Source organism: Saccopteryx leptura, chromosome 2 (genome assembly GCF_036850995.1).
Source record: "Saccopteryx leptura isolate mSacLep1 chromosome 2, mSacLep1_pri_phased_curated, whole genome shotgun sequence".
Classification (NCBI taxonomy): domain Eukaryota; kingdom Metazoa; phylum Chordata; class Mammalia; order Chiroptera; family Emballonuridae; genus Saccopteryx; species Saccopteryx leptura.
Genome location: NC_089504.1, coordinates 25,513,244 through 25,532,316, shown reverse-complemented (window position 1 = coordinate 25,532,316; position 19,073 = coordinate 25,513,244). Strand labels below are relative to the sequence as shown.

The window sequence follows — 19,073 nt, the reverse complement described above, 5'->3', positions numbered from 1 at the left end:
CTTCCTTTGTTATCAATTATAACAAGTCCAACTCAGCTAGGAGTTAAGCACTTCTCTGTTAACACTTTAATCCATTTTATAAAACCCTGTAATTCCACAAGACTGGTAATCAATCTGCATGATATTACACTGCATCGTAAACACGAAACAGAGAAAATGCCCCATCTAGCCACGGACCCCACTCATCAAGTCACTGATCCCTCCCACTTGTGGGGATGTTTGAGTGTGCTCAACTATTACTGCTGGCTGGAGAGGGGTAACCGACAAGTAAGTGAGCGGAACTACTTTTGTGAGTAGTTCATCTGCCTATTTTGGGATGATGATAACTACTCTTTTCCTACATAATCTTGGACATCGGTAATACATACTCAGATAATGAGGAACATTGAAATTAATATTAGAATCTTTAAGGTTCAGCTGGAAAATGGAAATGCTCTTGGATAAATAAAGCCATCCACAATACTCCAGGGAAGGGTGTGACTCAACTTGACCTAAAGGTCGCCATCAAGCCAGCAAGAAGGAAAACGGGGCAGCAATGACAACTGGACTAGACAGGACAAATGAAACAATTACTAAACTGCCTCAGGTCCAAGGTGAACTTGGAGCAGCTCAGAAATAAGCACGCTTTGGGATGACACCACCAGCAGCCTGCTGGGGAGCAGCCTCCTCCGGGAAGGCAGCCAGGGATACCGCAGTTACTGTCGGACACATGCGCTCAGCTGGGATGGAAGGCAGTTAGCTGTCTATTCATGGCAGAACGTAAGCTGTTAAAGTTCAACTTAATGTGAACCCTCAAAGGCTACTTTAATATCAAAATGCTATTGTAGTACAGCATTTAAACGAGAAACAAATTCAGACTGGTACCTGTCACATGCTAGAAAATGCAAGTAACCATAGTAAAAAGTGCCATTTTAAAACGTATCACACCTGGCCTGTGGTGGCACCAACCTGGAACACTGAGGTCACTGGTCCGAAACCGTGAGCTTGCCCGGTCAAGGCACATACAAGAAGCAACCAATGAACAGCTGGAGTGAAGCAACTACTTCTCATCCCTCCACCCAGTAAAATCAATAAACAAAATCTTAAAATAAAAAAAATATCACCATATCACCAACCTTTCAAAGCTAAGGGATGGGTATGCTTGATTAATGCACCTGAATTGTGAATACTCAGGTACCAAACTGAACTGTCAAAAGTTTCTAGTCAACTTTCAAAAGCCTTTAGTGCTTTTAACTTTGATGGATATGTAATCTAACTGAGAATCATCCCCCTTCAACAAATAAAACATGTGAGGTATAATTAAATAGGAAATGCATGTGCAATGTTAATGGCCTTTGGTTCTGCTTTCAAATCACACTGTTAATCCTAAAGATGAATAAAAAGGCCCAGCTCTAAGGATTATGACAACATCCCCAAGATGCAAATGACTAACTGCCAATAGCTTGAAATTATGATTCAGAATCTTTCAAACGTATGTGTAAACCAACTGTTTAGACTCAAACTTCAACTGTGATGTGCCTGTATGGACAAGAATATACCACTGTATTGACAAGTGTACACCAGAGCAATTGAAAAAGTATTACACATTTAATGTCATGTTGGATGCTCCGTCCCTAAGTTTCCAACATTAGAGGCATTAAGCTGATTTTACTACAGATGTAGTCTTAGAATTGAGGGAAAACTGTAGTCAATACCCAACCGGACGTTATACTGCTGAACTTCTCAACAAATACATATTCCTTCTGCTTTGTACTGTAGTAATTTAGAGGGAAAAAAATACTAACCAAAACCAGGAACTGAAGTCTTCTGTTGTTGATAAGAGGCCATGATACTATTTGCAGTAGAACTGGGACCCAGAACCTAAGAAGGAAGTGGACTGTATCAGCAAACATTATCTCACACTTCTGATGACCACAATACCAAAGGCCAGGTCCCTTCCAGCAGTGAACAGCCCGCCATCTTCCCTGGGATGCTATAAATATAGTAATTCCCTTTTCCTATGTGACTTTAATCTGCCCATTTCTCTAGTCTCAACAGAGATCTCTAAATCTCCTTCCTATCAGAACAAGGTAATGATGGGGCTAAAACGAAAATCTAGGAACCTCTCCTGTATGTGAGGTCTCTGACTCGCTCATGTATGTGGGGTTCCTATACATAACATATGCATTAAAGTTGGTCGTTTTCTCTTGCTAAAAAGAAAAAAGAAAATCTACAATGACATATGCCGGATCCTTTCCAAATGAGCAAGCCACACCCTGGGGAGAGGGAATAGTACAAGAGGTTATAGAATACACAGAGTATCTCTCACACTGTATTAAAAGATTTGTGGGGATTTTTATACCAAGATAAAAAAATGCATATCATGTAGAATGAAAATTCTGCACATGTTCAATGCAGAACAAGAGACATCACAGGAATCGCACCGTATAAGCCTGAGCATGCACGCGCAGGCCCCAGTGGCACATTGGGCGGCAATGCCACGTGCTCCAAGCACTTCCCGTGGCTCACGCTGTCTCGCACACGTGCCATCAGCATACTTTAGCAACCAAACAAAACCACAATACTCCTGCTCATTGTCCCCAAGACTCATGAAGTCAGTGACTTAGAAGTTAGTATGACCTGAATAGGGGAGGGCAGAGGAGGGCAGAGGAGGGCAGAGGAGGGCATGGGGAAGCATTAAAAATGGTTACCTTTGAAATCACTAGTTTTAAAGGTCCTCACATTTCTTCTAGGAAATACCTATTCTAGTATATTCAAGTATTTGTGAGGGTAATGATTCTCAGTTGCTTTCATTTTTATGGTTTGTAAGATGCTTTTACATCTATCCTCTTATCTAACAATCAAAACATTCCATGAGGTGTACAGGGGAAGCACCATGCCCAGTTGTGCCTGAGGAGTCGAGGCCCAGTAAACGTGTGTGTTTCTAACCGGTGAGCTGAGGCCCCAGGTCCCTGAGCTCCAAGCCCTTCCAGGCACCGCTGGAGCTGCTGGGCTGGGGCTGAGAACACGCCTGTCAGCTGGCTCCAGGGCCCGGGAGAGTGCGGGCGGAGGCAGAAGCCTGCCCTCCACCGCTTCCTGTCACTCAACAGTCGCTCTCTCCGCCATCGGCACCTGTTCGGTCCAGTTTCTGTTTATTTCTTACACTGAGAACCAGTCTCATTAGCCTCTCGGACATACCAGCACCAGCTGGCTGGCATCTTCTTCTCAGATGGTCAAGAACCAGCTCCGCAGGCCCTGCCTGCAAACTTCTAAACCCTAACAATCCCAAACCCTTCTTTTGTTCTTCCAGTGGCATCCGTTACCATCTCTGTGATCTTTCTCTAAGTGTTCCCTTTCTGCCTCTCAGTCCTCCAAGTCTCATATCCAAGCACTTCCACTCATGAAATTCTCCCTGACAAAAGAGCAGCTGTGGGTTTTGTCTTATCAGACCTGACTGATACACTGCCTTTCTGAACTCAAGTCAAAACTCTTACTCGACCTGAGTTGTGAGAGACTGAGTAGAAGTATAGGCAATAAATAGATGACAATACATTATAATTCTCGATGGGGCACAAACAGCTTTAAATATAATTAGCAAGGGTCGGTGTAACAACATAGAAGTAACAAGTCAAATTTCCCATAAAACAAAAGGAAAAGCAACTGTGTGGCATTCCGTTCAAGAACTCTGTTGTCACCCATAAGCCAGAACACCTCCCCCTCCTCACCCCAATCTCATTGAAGGCCGGGGCAGCTGTCTGACCCTGTCATTTTCTCCATGACAGCTGTCATGCACAGAGCGGAAAAATAAAAACAAGCGCAGCCGCCTGACCAGGTGGTGGCACAGTGGACAGAGCATCGAACTGGGATGCGGAGGACCCAGGTTCAAGACCCCGAGGTCACTAGCTTGAGCGCGGGCTCATCTGGTTTGAGCAAAAGCTCACCAGCTTGGACCCAAGGTCACTGGCTCGAGCAAGAGGTTACTTGGTCTGCTGAAGGCCCGCGGTCAAGACACATATGAGAAAGCAATCAATGAACAACTAAGGTGTCGCAACGAAAAACTAATGATTGATGCTTCTCATCTCTCTCCGTTCCTGTCTGTCTGTTCCTGTCTATCCACCCCCCCCCTGTCTCTGTAAAAAAACAAAAAACAAAAAAACAAACAAAAAAAACAAGCGCAGCCTGTGCCAAGGTGTCATAGTCACCATATGGTCAAACAGGAGATCTCAGCAGCAGCTCCAATATAAGCCTCATGGACAGGACAGTCTTTTGCTTTCACTTTTTTTTTTTTTTTGGTATTTTTCTGAAGTTGGAAATGGGGAGGCAGTCAGACAGACTCCCGCATGCGCCCGACCGGGATCCACCCAGCATGCCCACCAGGGGGCGATGCTCTGCCCATCTTGGGCGATGCTCTGCCCATCTTGGGCGTTGCTCTGCCGCAACCAGAGCCATCCTCAGCGCCCGGGCCAACTTTGCTCCAATGGAGCCTCGGCTGCGGGAGGGGAAGAGAGAGATAGAGAGGAAGGAGAGGGGGAGGGGTAGAGAAGCAGATGGGCGCTTCTCCTGTGTGCCCTGGCCGGGAATCGAACCCAGGACTCCTGCACGCCAGGCTGACGCTCTACCACTGAGCCAACCGGCCAGGGCCTGCTTTCACTTTTAAGAGACTATGTGAGTATAACCTGCGAAATGATGAAAAAGTCCCATTCTGTCTTTGAGGAAAACTTACAGGTATGGCTGAATTCTGCTGGTGGCTGAGAGTCCAAATCTCTGGGAGAGACCTTTCCATGAGCTGCAGAGTATCCTCGAAGGCCTTCTGTAATTCCCTCCCTTGCTCATCAAACTCAAAGAGAAAGAGCACCTTTAAAATACAGTGTACTTCATCTAGAGAACAGAAATGCAAGGGCAAATTAAGTTGTGTCCCCAGCTCCAAGCCAGAATCATAACAGTTTCTCAAACAAAAAACATTTAACATCACATTATAGATGCCAACTCCCACATTTTCTTCTTTCTTCTCAAATGCTGGAGAAACTCAACCTGTCTACTACAAAGGGGGAAGCGAACACTGAGGCCCCAAGCGGGAAGCCGTGGCTCCCAGCCCTTCCTCTCGGCCTCAGCGCTCAGGTCTCCAGCTCAGGTACCCGATGCCCACGGGAGGGGCTGCTGGGTTCCCAGCTGAGAAGGGCTCCGGGCCCCAAACCGATGCATCCTGCCACCAGGTTTGTCATTGTCAGGCTGGGGAAATTGTCTCTTTCCGTGTACTGAATTCTGCCTGTCTATGGTATCCATTCACTACTTGCAGGTGGGCAGGAACCGTGGGCCAGGACTGAGAAAATACCTTTCAGCTTTTCGGTGCCCTGCAGCACCTCACTCAACGCCTCCAGGAGGGCCAGCTCCTCCAGGGGGCTCCCTTCCTTGAGGCTGTGCTTCTTCCGCTCTGCTTTCCGGCGATTCTTAGACGACCGCCTGGGGAAATGGGGGAGATGGTTAAAAAGGGTTATCCCTGTGCTGCACCTATGAAAATGAACGTGCCTGCTGGCCGCCAATTTTCTGAGACACCCCGCATCTACGGCTGAGATCTGTATTTGGGAGAAATGGTGATGAGGGGTTCAAGTGATCAAGAGAATAAAACTGGGAAAGGCAAGTCTTACAGGCAGGAACTAGGAAAACCTTAAAAATCATGTCTGGAGTTAGAATTAAAATAGAGTAAAATAAGGTTACATCTGATAACAAGAGCTGGGGCAATGAACAGAACAACATCGAACTTGAATTTTATAATAAAAACAAACTTAAAGGCAACGAAATAAAACTCAAAGAAGAAGACACATACACTAGGCTAGGATGTGAATATAATAAAACATGTGAATCCCATATTCTTTCCGCCTTAGAAATCTTGAATATGCCGTTTGTTTTGTCTGGGACTCTCTCACTCCAGCTCTTAAAGCCTAGTTCTAGTGCCTTCCTTGCAGTTTCTGATCGCCTCCCACACCCTTGAGATCAATTCAGTTTAAATACGGAATCCTGCAATGTTCAGTCTCCCAAGCAAGGCTATAATCATAGCTCCTTAAGTATTTTTCGTAACCTCCACGACGACTAGCATATGGGTGTTCAATAAACACTTGTACAACTACTGCACTAAGTAAGTGTGAGGACTTATATTTATGACCTCTTCTGATCTCGATTTCTAATTGAAGAATCCTAAAATCTTCTTTCTTCATCATCTTTTTTTTTTTTTTGTATTTTTCTGAAGCCAGAAACGGGGAGAGACAGTCAGACAGACTCCCACATGCGCCCGACCGGGATCCACCCGGCACGCCCACCAGGGGGCGATGCTCTGCCCCTCCGGGGCATCGCTCTGTTGCGACCAGAGCCACTCTAGCGCCTGGGGCAGAGGCCATGGAGCCATCCCCAGTGCCCAGGCCATCTTTGCTCCAATGGAGCCTTGGCTGCAGGAGGGGAAGAGAGAGACAGAGAGGAAGGAGAGGGGGAGGGGTGGAGAAGCAGATGGGCGCTTCTCCTGTGTGCCCTGGCCGGGAATCAAACCCAGGACTTCCGCATGCCAGGCCGACGCTCTACCACTGAGCCAACCAGCCAGGGCCGACATAATCTTTTTTTTTTTTTTTTTTTTACAGAGACAGAGTGAGTCAGAGAGAGGGATAGACAGGAATGGAGAGAGATGAGAAGCATCAATCATTAGTTTTCATTGCGCGTTGCAACACCTTAGTTGTTCATTGATTGCTTTCTCATATGTGCCTTGACCGTGGGCCTTCAGCAGACCGAGGAACCCCTTGCTGGAGCCAGCAACCTTGGGTTCAAGCTGGTGGGCTTTTGCTCAAACCAGATGAGCCTGCGCTCAAACTGGCGACCTTGGGGTCTCGAACCTGGGTCTTCGGCATCCCAGTCTGACGCTCTATCCACTGCGCCACAGCCTGGTCAGGCAATCTTTTTATTTTTTTAGTGCTGATCCTATATTATAGTCACTAAATATTTGTTAAATGATTAAAATCAAGTGTTTTATAAATTGAGTACCCAGTGTAAGGTCCTCGGGGCACTTGGTAAAGGCCCAGTCCATAAGGCTGCAGCAGAGAACATCTGAGCACAAGTCTAAACTGTTAGATGTGCTGGGAAGTCCTTGCACAACTCCATGTGGCTTTGAAGCATGCCCTCTGCTCCTGCTGCACTGCCCTGGTGGAAAACGACCCCGATTTGTACTCTCTCCATGTACCCAGAGCAAGGCAGGTGCGAGGGGAAAACATGGTACGTACGCTGATATCCTGGAGTTGCTATGGGAGTATTTGCCGCTGGTGTCACTGCCACTCATGACACTGCTGGTTTCAGAGAAGAGGTCAGACTCTGGACCGTGGGGCACCTCATCATCTAGAAAAGAAGAACCGGACGCAGAATGAAAACTCTCCACTAATGTAAGTTACTTTCAGTGGATTACAGTTAATACCAGGGCATAGCTAAGGATGGATGAAAATTATTATAAAGTTGATCTCAAAATGAAATGAGGTGACATTAAATACAGTTAGTATTTCTATACATAGTACACTAGTACCACACTCTTTTGTCTTCTCTTTTTCTTTTAATTAAAGCAACAGAAGGTTTAGAAATGAGGAGACTCTTTTTGTAAAACGTGGTAGTCAACCACGCTGGCTGGGTGGGGCAGAGGGTGGGGCGGAGGGAGGTCTGGCAGTTCTCCCATGTGTGCTTGTCCTGTTCCCAAGGCCTCCCAGCACACACACAGACGTACACAGCCCCAGTGACCGTCAGAGGCCTCAGGCTTCCCCCGACACAGGACCCACACTGCAAGGGGCACAATAAGCAGCTGGGATGGAGGGTTGACGTTGTCGTCCACCCCAGCACCAGTGGTTCCCATGTAACACTCACCCAGAGGCACGGGCTGCGCTTGCTCCTTGAGCTCCCGAACCACCAGTAAACGTTTTTTATGGCGACTGAATGTGGCTGTCTGAGAGTCTAGAAATGCCATATAGTTTTTCTGGGCTGGGATACAGATAGAAAATAATTTCAGCATGATGCTCAAGCACAGGGAGAAAACTAAAGCAGGAAGACTGAGGGAGTTGAAATTTAACAAAAGGAAAAAGGTTACTAGGTTTTCCAAGCAAGATTTGTTTGTTAATGAGTATTAACCCACATCATTTTAGGAGAATGAACTAGAGACTGAGATTCCAGCTCTCAGAGCTCATTGATATCATCCTAGAATACCCCCTGCCACTAACTTCCTCAATCACCTGAACAAACACAGTACCTAACCCAAAACAGGACCGGCAACAGAACAGGTGCACAGGAAGCTGTTAACAAAAACAGGAGGAAAGTCACCGAAATGCTTCCTGAACACAGGTGCGAGGCCTATGCAGATGGACAGCCAGCATTGTTCCAGGTTCTCACTAGCGGAGAAAAGTTCAGAGCTGGCTAACAGGCTGCCACAGGCCAGGGAGGAGGCTTCCCATACCCAGTTAGAGGTACCCAAAGTGAGCGACACAGAATCCTCTCCCAATCTGAACTAGGATAGGGGAAGTGAAACTGGCAGGAATGTCAACGGATGTTATGTCAGGATTGTCCTAAAAATGGCAGAGCTGAAAATCAACCCCCCACTCCCAGAGATTTCTAGAAGTCAAACTGATGTCCTTTTCCGCTTTGCTTGTAAGGGGTCACAATGACCATCACAGAATTCTAGAACAGGTAACACGCATCTATTCTCTAGGAACCATCAACGCCATTTCTAAAGGTTCTTCTTTTCATTTATTTTGAAAAAATATCAAACCTACACAAAAGTTGCAATAGTTTGACATACATACATAAACCCTACGTAGAACCTAGATGTAACAACTCTGAACATTTTTGCTATATTTTTGGCTCCCTCTGTTTCTACACTCACACACACATACACATTCTCTCTCTATAATTTTTGTGAAAACTTTTGAGGACAAGTTGCAGCTATGATTCTTCCCTAATACTTCAATATCTCTAACGAATAAGGATATTCTCTAACATAACCACAATATAATTACTAAATGTAGGAAGGTGTGCCTCAATACAATACTACTCCTTTCAAGTGAACCAACTATTCCAAAATACAAGGATTCTTAATCCTACCTTATCAGAGCTTTATAACCTTCAGAGATTTTATGTGCTACCATTTAACTGGCTAGCATGTTAACAACTCTGGTCAGAATTAAGCATCACAGCAGGAGAGAATTCTGACGGACTCCACAGGACTCCACATAACGGTGGCGTGAGGAAAGGATGTACTAATAGCACCGGGAGCGCTCTCCCATTTCTCTCCCTCCCATCTTTCCACTTCCAAATGAAGAACCCTATATAAATGTAGCCCTCACCTTCTAAAACAGACGGCTTTATGTTGGTTTCTATAATATCCAGTCTGTCATATTTGTATACCTAAAAGGAAAAAGACAACAACTGTAGGCAGGAAAAATTCAAGTCGCGGAGAGTGACTTAGAAGGAAGTGGATCACTTTCAGCAGAGCAAGCCTCCTATGAGACAACCACTGGAAATGCAACTCATTTCAGCAGAAAACAGTAATAGTTCACATTTAGAGGACCAATTCCCAGCATCAAGACTAAATTTTTAAAATGGTTTCAAAAATACTGCTTATCCTCAGACGGGGTACCTGCCCCTACATGGCACGTGTCAGAGGGCAGGGGACTGCAGCTGACCAGTCTCCCCTCCACCCCACTCTGCTTGGCACCTAACGTGGTGGTGGTGGGGGGGGTTTCAGGTTCTCGTACCAGTCTCAGCGCTTCTTCCCAGGCAGCTCCTTCCAGCAGCAAGAGCACAGCTTCTTCATAATCCTGACAAAGGAACATCAAGGCAAGGAACAGGTCAGCGGAGCAGGCGTGTCGGGTGCCTGCACACACCTGCCTGTCCAGCTAGCCCGTCCATCCAGCTTCAGCACCGTGCCTGGCCTGCAGGGCCCGCCAGGAGAGACCAACCCAAGGACAGAGGAGGGTGCGCATTCTGGACACAAAAACCACACGGCACCTGTCCTCTCTCTACATCCCTGCGCATCAGAACCACCAGAGAGGGCTGTGTAAAAAGCCCGTTTTCCCAGCTTCAATGAGTTTGGTTCAGCAGGTTTACATGGGCTCCTGAATTAACAAATCCACACTTTGAAAACAGTCACTATAGTAGTAATCCTCTCAGCTTTTCCTTTGCTCTCCTAATGTTTATTTTTTGTTTTATTAAAAAAAAAAAAGGCCCTGGCCGGTTGGCTCAGTGGTAGAGCGTCGGCCTGGCATGTAGGAGTCCCGGGTTCGATTCCCGGCCAGGGCACACAGGAGAAGCGCCCATCTGCTTCTCCACCCCTCCCCCTCTCCTTCCTCTCTGCCTCTCTCTTCCCCTCCTGCAGCCGAGGCTCCATTGAAGGTTGGCCCAGGCGCTGAGGATGGCTCTGTGGCCTCTGCCTCAGGCGCTAGAATGGCTCTGGTCACAACAGAGCAACGCCCCAGATGGGCAGAGCACCGCTCCCTGGTGGGCATGCCGGGTGGATCACAGTCAGGCGCATGCGGGAGTCTGTCTGACTGCCTCCCCGTTTCCAACTTCAGAAAAATACAAAAAAATAATAATAATAAGCCTGACCAGGCAGTGGCACAGTGGATAAAGCGTCAGATTGGGATGCGGAGAACCCAGGTTCGAGACCCTGAGGTCGCCAGCTTGAGCACGGGCTCATCTGGTTGAAGCAAAAGCTCACTAGCTTGGACCCAAGGTCGCTGGCTCAAGCAAGGGGTTACTTGGTCTGCTGTAGCTCCACGGTCAAGGCACGTATGAGAAAGCAATCAATGAACTAAAGTGTCGCAACAAAAAACTGATGATTGATGCTTCTCATCTCTCTGTGTTCCTGTCTGTCCCTATTTATCCCTCTATGTGACTGTCTCTGTAAAAAATAAATAAATAGATAAATAAATAAATAAAACCTATAAACTTACAGAAAACTGAAAAATGAGTGTAATAACCTTTCTACAATTTTCAAATGTTTTGATGCTGATACTCCCCACCAGTAAAAATTTTTTCCTATACCCTAATATATAATTACTTAATGTATTTATAAAGCACATAAAACAAAACACATTTTAGAAAGATGACATATATAAAATAAGACAACTGAATGGGTTTCTTCAAGTAGTCACTGTCATAAAACAAGGGAAAGGGGAATACATCAGATTAAAAGAGGTTTAAAGGACATAAGATGCAAGACATAACACACAGCCTTAGGCTGAAACCTAACTTGAACCAACCTATTGTAAACAATTTTGGACACCATGCAGGAACCTGAATTTTAATTATTAGATACATTAAAATGTGTTAACAAGGAAAGACAAAGATAACCAAACAAAACAGCACAACACACATAGTTTAATTTTATTTTGGCTAAAAATATGTGTGTATGTGTACTGTGTATATAGATAAATATACTGCTCACAAAAATTAGGGGATATTTCAAAATGAATATGAAGCTATAAAAAATCCCCTAATTTTTGTGAGCAATTTAGATAGAGAACGTGCATGCACACTCTCTAGAAAGAAACAGGAGCCCTGGCCATTTGGCTCTGTGGTAGAGCATCAACCCAGCGTGTAGAAGTCCTGGGTTCAATTCTCAGCCAGGGCACACAGGAGAAGTGCCCATCTGCTTCTCCGCCCTTCCCCTTCTCCTTTCTCTCTGTCTCTCTCTTCCCTTTCCACAGCCAAGGCTCCATTGGAGCAAAGTTGGCCCAGGAACTGAGGATGGCTCCATGGCATCCGCCTCAGGCACTAGAATGGCTCTGGTTGCAATGGAACAACACACCAAATGGGCAGAGCATTGCCCCTTAGTGGGCTTGCTGGGTGGATTCTGGTCTGTCTCTCTGCCTCCCCACTTCTCACTTCAGAAAAACACACACATACGCCCTGGCCGGTTAGCTCAGTGGTAGAGCGTTGGCCCAGCGTGTGGAAATCCCAGGTTTGATTCCCGGCCAGGGTACACAGGAGAAGCAGCCATCTGCTTCTCCACCCTTCCCTCTCTCCTTTCTGTCTCTCTCTTCCCTTCCCATAGCCAAGGCTCCATTGGAGCAAAGTTGGCCTAGGTACTGAGGATGGCTCTATGGCCTCTGCCTCAGGTGCTAGAACGGCTCCTGTTGCAATGCAGCAATGCCCCAGATGGGCATAGCATCGCCCCCTAATGGACATGCAGGTGGATCCCAGTCGGGCGCATGCAGAATCTGTCTCTCTGCCTCTTTGTTTCTCACTTCAGAAAAAAAAAAAAGAAAAAGAAACATACACACACACACACAAACACTCACACAAAAAATAGAAATAGGAAGTATTACTAACAGCAATCTGAGTGGCAGAAATAAGATATTTTTATTTTTTGTATTGCATTTTCAACAATCTATAATACATATATACTATTTTAATTGTTACTTTTAATTAAAAAGATGAAATAAAACTTTTCTTCCCAGACCCCGGTGGATCATCTGGCACATGCCACACTAACAGGCCCATACCACAGGTGCACAAAGGGACATAGAGGGTGTGTTTTGTCCGACCGAAAAGCATGTGTGTGTGTGTGTGTGTGTGTATGCTGTACTGAGGTGAAAATCACATAACATACAATCAATTTAAAGTATACAATTTAATATTTATTGTATTCACAATATTATATAACCACAACATTTTTATCACCCCATAAAAACACCCCATACCCATCAAGTAATCCTCCCCATTTCCCTGCTCCCTCATTCCTTGGACACATCTAACCTGCTCTTTGTCCCTCCGGACTTGTCTAGTCTGGATATATCATATACACTAGGTGACCTTTTGTGCTTAGCTTCTTCCACTTAGTACGCTTCCAAGATCTATCCAAGTTGTAGCATCTATCAGTTTTTTGTTCTTTTTCCCCCTTATTTTCTTGATTATAATAAAATATACATAACAGAAAATTCACCATTTTCCCATTTTTTAGCATGTAGTTCAGTGGCATTAAGTAAATTCACATGGATGTGAAACCGTCATCACCATCTATCTCTAGAACTTTTTCCATCTTGTAAAACTGACAGTCTGAATCTAGTAAACAGTAACTCCCCGTGACCCCTACCCCAGCCTCTGGTAGCCACCTTCTACTTCCCGTCGCTATGAATCTGTCTACTCTAGGTATCACATGTCAGCAGAATCACACATTTGTCCTTTTATATCTGGCTTGTTTCACTTAGCACAATGTTTTCAAGGCTCATCTAAGATGTAGCATGTATCAGTTTTCTGTTCCTTTTTATGGTTGAGTAACATTCCTGTGTGTGTGTCTCACTATGTATCCATTCACCTGTCACTGATGGACGTTTGGGTTGTTCCCACCTTTTGGCTATTATAAATAAAGCTGCTATCAACATTTGTATCCAAGTTTCTTTGTGGACATGTTCTCATTTCTCTCCATAGATACTCAGGAGTGATACTGCTGGGTCATAGGATAATTCTAAGTTTAACTTTTTGAGGAATCACCGAACTGTTTTTCACAGTGGCTACACCTTTCATATCCCCACCAGCAATGTGTGAGGGTTCCTATTTCTCCCCATTCCCAATACTTTTCATTTTTTGATTAATTTTGATATATTCACACAATGGAATACTATTCAACAAAATAAAAAAGAATAAAATGCTACAATATAGATGAATCTTGAAAGTATATGACTGAGTTTCCAGCTCAGCATGTAAGGAACCTGGAAGTATTACTCTATCCTAACAACAAGTAAAAAGCTGAACAAACTGAAAGTCATTCATTCTTCGCTCCACCGGAGAATTGAGGTCACAGGGCAAACCACTGCCCCCCAAAATAGAGGTGGATACAGAGAGCTACAACTCACCACAGCAGAAACCCTCAAACAGAAATCTCCACCAGAAGCAGTACCGGGCAGGAGAAATCTGAACTGTAATGGACAAACAGCTGGAGGCTCACTGTGGGTTGGGCTAAGAGTTAAAGACTATCTGGGGCCCAGACTCAGACCGGCTCCTACACTTCTGAGCGTTTTTACCCTAGGCGCCCTACCAGGTTCTCACCGTGGCTGTCAGAGGAGAACCTCCTGTTTCTAGCAGGGGAGGGAAAAAGGAGCCATTTAAAAATATACCCAACGCAAGCTGTTCTGTGCAAGGCCTGCTCTCAAAACAAACTATTTTGCCAGAGCCTAACCAAGGTGGGTTTCTCAGGGCCTCACCTATATGGGGGAAGGGAAATACCCAACGGCACTCCCTCTAGTCGTACTGTCTTACCAAGCGGGTGACAATGCTGAGAAGCCCGGTGAGGTTCCTGGTGCAGTGCACAGGCTCACCAAGACAGGGACCTAATCACAGGACTCTGGAAAGCCTCTCCTGCCCTCACCCCTTATCACCACGCTAACACCTACTCACTGAACTTCCTTTCACCCAGTCCCTCCCAGCAGGTTATCAACACAAACCCGCAAGGCATACAGAAAGGACACGGCCCAGTTTGAGGCGCCAGAGTGAGTACCATAGCAAGACTCAGATATGGCAGGGATGTTGGAACTAAGAGCCTGGGAATTTAAAATGAGTATAATTAATAGGACAATGACATAAGTAGACTGAATGCAAGAACAGATTGGTTATATAAAGATAGAAATTTTAAGAAAGAGTCAAAAGAAATGTTAGAAATCAAAAGCATTATGTGAGTGAAAAAAGCTATACTGAAAAGACCACATACAGATGATTCTACTTACAGGAAATGCTAGAAAAAGCAAAAGTGTAATGACAGAAAGCACATTAGAGGTTGATAGGGGCTGGGAGTGGGGGGAACTAGGGAACTTCTTGGGGTGTGAGAAATGTTCTATATTATGATTGTAATGATGATTACACAACTGTAGACATTTGTCAAAACTCATCCAATTGTTAATTTCAAATTGGTAAATCTTACTGTATATAAATTGACATCCCAATTAGATATATATAAATTATAAATATGTGAATTAAGTACATATATAGGAATTCTTCTTCATTTATAAAGAAAAAAATGGTGCCTGACCAGGTGGTGGCACAGTGGATAGAATGTCAGCCTGGGACATGAAGGACCCAGGATTGAAACCCCGAGGTTGCTGGCTTGAGTGCAGACTCATCCAGCTTGAGCCCAAGGTCGCTGGCAAGGGGCCACTGGTTCAGCTGTAGCCCATCAGTCAAGGCACATATGAGAAAGCAGTCAATGAACAACTAAGGTGCCACAACAAAGAATTGATGCTTCTCATCTCTCCCTTCCTGTCTGTTCCTCTCACTAAAAACGAAAGAAAAAAATAGTGACATCTGATCCATTTAATTAAACCACCTCGGTGGTGTATCTTTCTATTCCAACTCTATTTGCTGAGGCGTCGGCTCCGATCCCTGATGACCCTGTGAATGAGGGAGGTCCGCCATGTCCTGTCCTCCGCAGCCCTGCTCAGCTCCTGCGGACTCCTGCTTCCTTTATGGAACCAATCCACCTCACATCTGCTCTTCCTCTTTCCCTGCTGCATTATGCATATTTTGTTCATTGCTGTTTTCAGTCAATCACTCAACATATTTTCTTTCCAGGATCTAATGATATAAAATTTTAGTTATCTTCTTTCACTCAGCTGGTTACATAAAAGACACTGAAGTGTTTTTGTTGTTTTTTTCTTTTTTTTTTTTTTTAAGTGAAAGGAGGGGAGGCAGAGACAGACTCCTGCCTGTACCCCAACTGGGATCCACCCGGCAAGCCCACTATGGGTTGATGCTCTGCCCATCTGGGGCCCTTGCTCCATTGCAACTAGAGCCATTTTTTAGTGCTTGAGGCAGAGGCCATGGAGCCAACCTCAGCGCCCGGGGCCAACCTGCTCTAATTCAGCTATGGTTGCAGGAGGGGAAGAGAAGAGAAAGAGAGAAAGAGAGAGAAAGAGAGAGAAAGAGAGGAAGGAGAAGGGGAGGGGTGGAGAAGCAGATGGGTGCTTCTCCTGTGTGCTCTGGCTGGAATCGAACCCAGGACACCCACAGCCAGGCCGATGCTCTACCACTGAGCCAACCGGCCAGGGCCTTAAGTGTTTTAAAAGCATGATTATGTTATGCAGTGTGCCCACTAGCAACAACTGTGAAAACATCATCTCACTGAAGGCCAGAAACTTGAGAAGGCAATCATCTCTGATGTCACCCTACGTGCATATGTGTCCTGTTTGTTGTAACCAGTGCCAATTCTATCAAAAGCTGGTAAAAGTACTTATCTTTATAATCTACTCAAAAAATTAGAATCCATCAAGCTCTCTCAGGTAAAAGATATTTCCAACAGAAAGAATCTGTATAAAAGCCAAAGAAGTATTTGAAGTTCAATCACCTTGTTCTCATTATTTCTACTTTGGCAAGTTAACATAAAAATATAGTTTCCTTGGGATTTCACTCAGTACTTTCTACCAAGGTCAAACCACTAGTACATCGCATAGTAAAGCTCTTTGCCATTCTACCTTACAGAACTTATATAGAAATATGTTGAATCTAGACTTCCAAGTCAAGTCAGCAAGATGGAAGACCTGCAGGGCAAACTACCTCTACCTTCCTAATCACCCACAGTTCTTTTCAGTTTCATGGCGCATAAGGTACAACTAGAAAGTCCTTGCTTGTTCTCTGGGGGAGTTGCACCAGGGCGGGCTGGGCTCACCTGGGCGTACTGTTCCAGAACCAGGGAGGCTGGGCTCACCTGGGCGTACTGTTCCAGAACCAGGGCGGGCTGGGCTCACCTGGGCGTACTGCTCCAGAACCAGGGCGGGCTGGGCTTACCTGGGCGTACTGCTCCAGAACCGCGGCTGCCTCGCTGTGCTTCCTCTGCTCCACCAGCTTTCCTGCGAAGACAACAACATGCTGACAACAACCGTTTTACCAAAACGCAAGTGAAATGGTTGCTAGTACTATTCACCTAAAAACGGTCTTGTACAAATTGGACATTGAGCTCTGCAGATTACATGTTCAAAGTGAACTACTTTAGGCCCTGGCCGGTTGGCTCAGCGGTAGAGCGTCAGCCTGGCGTGCGGGGGACCCGGGTTCGATTCCCGGCCAGGGCACATAGGAGAAGCGCCCATTTGCTTCTCCACCCCCTCCCCTCCTTCCTCTCTGTCTCTCTCTTCCCCTCCCGCAGCCAAGGCTCCATTGGAGCAAAGATGGCCCGGGCGCTGGGGATGGCTCCTTGGCCTCTGCCCCAGGCGCTAGAGTGGCTCTGGTCGAGGCAGAGCGATGCCCTGGAGGGGCAGAGCATCGCCCCCTGGTGGGCAGAGCTTCGCCCCTGGTGGGCGTGCCGGGTGGATCCCGGTCGGGCGCATGCGGGAGTCTGTCTGTCTGTCTCTCCCCGTTTCCAGCTTCAGGAAAAAAAAAAAAAAAAGTGAACTACTTTAAGGTGGCACTTTCAGGGGTGCTAAGACTGTTCCGTGGGATAATAAAAGGCAGTACCGAAAAACTATTCTCTGATCAGTAAGTCTGGGAAGCACTGGGTAAAACAAACTTAAACAGATACTGCCGCTGAGGCGTTTCATTAATATGTCTTTATTATGTATCAAATTAAGTACTTTGTGAGTTTCTTTGAGAGAAAGAGGCAGGAATACCATGGAGACCTATCCTGACTGGCAGGTGCAATCTAAATTTAGCACAAGATGTGAAAACAAAGTATAGTCAAATCAGTCATGAAAAATGCTTCCGAAGGCATGCACACGGGAAACTGACTTAGCGTCCCTCACTACCCCTCCTTTTCCTCTAATACAGCGATTTCCCACACGAGGCACACTAGCGTACTGCAAGAATTTTTAAAACATGCCGTGCCTGGCTATTTAGTCAAAGGCACTGAGCTCTTTTCCCTTAGACTGTCAAATTTCAAAAATGACAACAGCTAACACAACAGCCATTCAGTGTGAATGAACCAAAATTATACCTATTTTTTTTGTCAGGTTGGCAAAAAATATATTTTTTGGTGTGCCGCATAATTTTAGTAATTTGTTTCTGTATGCCATGAGCTGAAAAGGTTGAAAATCGCTGCTCTGGCCTGACCTGTGGTGGCGCAGTGGATAAAGCGTCGACCTGGAAATGCTGAGGTCACCGGTTCGAAACTCTGGGCTTGCCTGGTCAAGGCACATATGGGAGTTGATGCTTCCTGCTCCTCCCCCCCTTCTCTCTCTGTCTCTCTCCTCTCTCTCCCTCTCTGTCTCTCTTTCTCCCTCTCTCACTCTCCTCTCTAAAAATGAATAAATAAAAAAATTAAAAAAAAAAAAAAGAGTCGCTGCTCTAATAGGAAGAGATTGCTGTTTGCTTGGGTCAGCACTAGGTGGCGATAGCTGGCTTTCGTTTGGGGTCATGAAATGCTTTTAGATCCCAGAATCAGTCAGCCCAGTTAAGACAATCACACTATAAGAGGCACACAAAATCCAAGGTGACTTAAGGGGTGAACAAAGTCATGCCTCCCATCTCCAGGCCATATTATCACTGACCAAAACAGGCAGAGTTACCTCCACTATTTAAATAGCTGTCTCTTCTTTCTTTTGCTGGCTTATATAAACTTAACTAAGTTAATGTGCACATGAGGAGACTCCACCATATAGCAATTCTCAAAATTCTGACCACTGCCTTCCCCACCACTTTCTGTTAAACATCTGGGAGAACTGGTTGTACTCCACCATAAGGCAAAAACAGCAAGCTAAGAGTTGTAAAGAATATAAAAAAGGTCACAGCCCATAGATCATAGAGTTAGAAGGTATAAACTACCAATAACACTAGTTTATAAAGCAGAGGTAACAACAAGGCCAGAATGAATAACTAAAAGGTCTAAAATAAAAAATACTTAAACTTGTAAAAAGAGTTCAGCTTGGAAATTGAGAGGGCTTATCAAGAGCCTACAGATCTACTAACCAGAATATGCCAGAAAAAGAAGTGATAATATGATACACTTTTATGATAGCAAGTTAAATAATTCAAATAACTAAAGAGGATATGTAAATACATTTAAAGGGATATAATTTGGAGTATTTTTAGGAATGCTTTTGATCTTCTTAGAGATAATAAAGAAACAGTATTTACAAGTCACTTAAACAGTGAGGGGAACACACCCT

At 45.2% G+C, this 19,073-nt stretch overlaps 1 protein-coding gene across 1 annotated transcript in view; it reads right to left on the bottom strand.

Annotated features, from left to right (window-relative positions):
- The window catches only part of ELP1 (elongator acetyltransferase complex subunit 1), a 65,446-nt gene that overhangs the window by 3,290 nt on the left and 43,083 nt on the right, over nucleotides 1–19,073 (bottom strand). The window contains exons 29-36 of the mRNA XM_066367495.1: nucleotides 16,765–16,826; nucleotides 9,744–9,806; nucleotides 9,333–9,393; nucleotides 7,864–7,977; nucleotides 7,239–7,350; nucleotides 5,312–5,439; nucleotides 4,703–4,857; nucleotides 1,785–1,860 (exon numbers count right to left, since the gene is read on the bottom strand). Coding sequence (XP_066223592.1) covers nucleotides 1,785–1,860; nucleotides 4,703–4,857; nucleotides 5,312–5,439; nucleotides 7,239–7,350; nucleotides 7,864–7,977; nucleotides 9,333–9,393; nucleotides 9,744–9,806; nucleotides 16,765–16,826 — 771 coding nt within the window. The remainder of the gene's footprint in view (nucleotides 1–1,784; nucleotides 1,861–4,702; nucleotides 4,858–5,311; nucleotides 5,440–7,238; nucleotides 7,351–7,863; nucleotides 7,978–9,332; nucleotides 9,394–9,743; nucleotides 9,807–16,764; nucleotides 16,827–19,073) is intronic.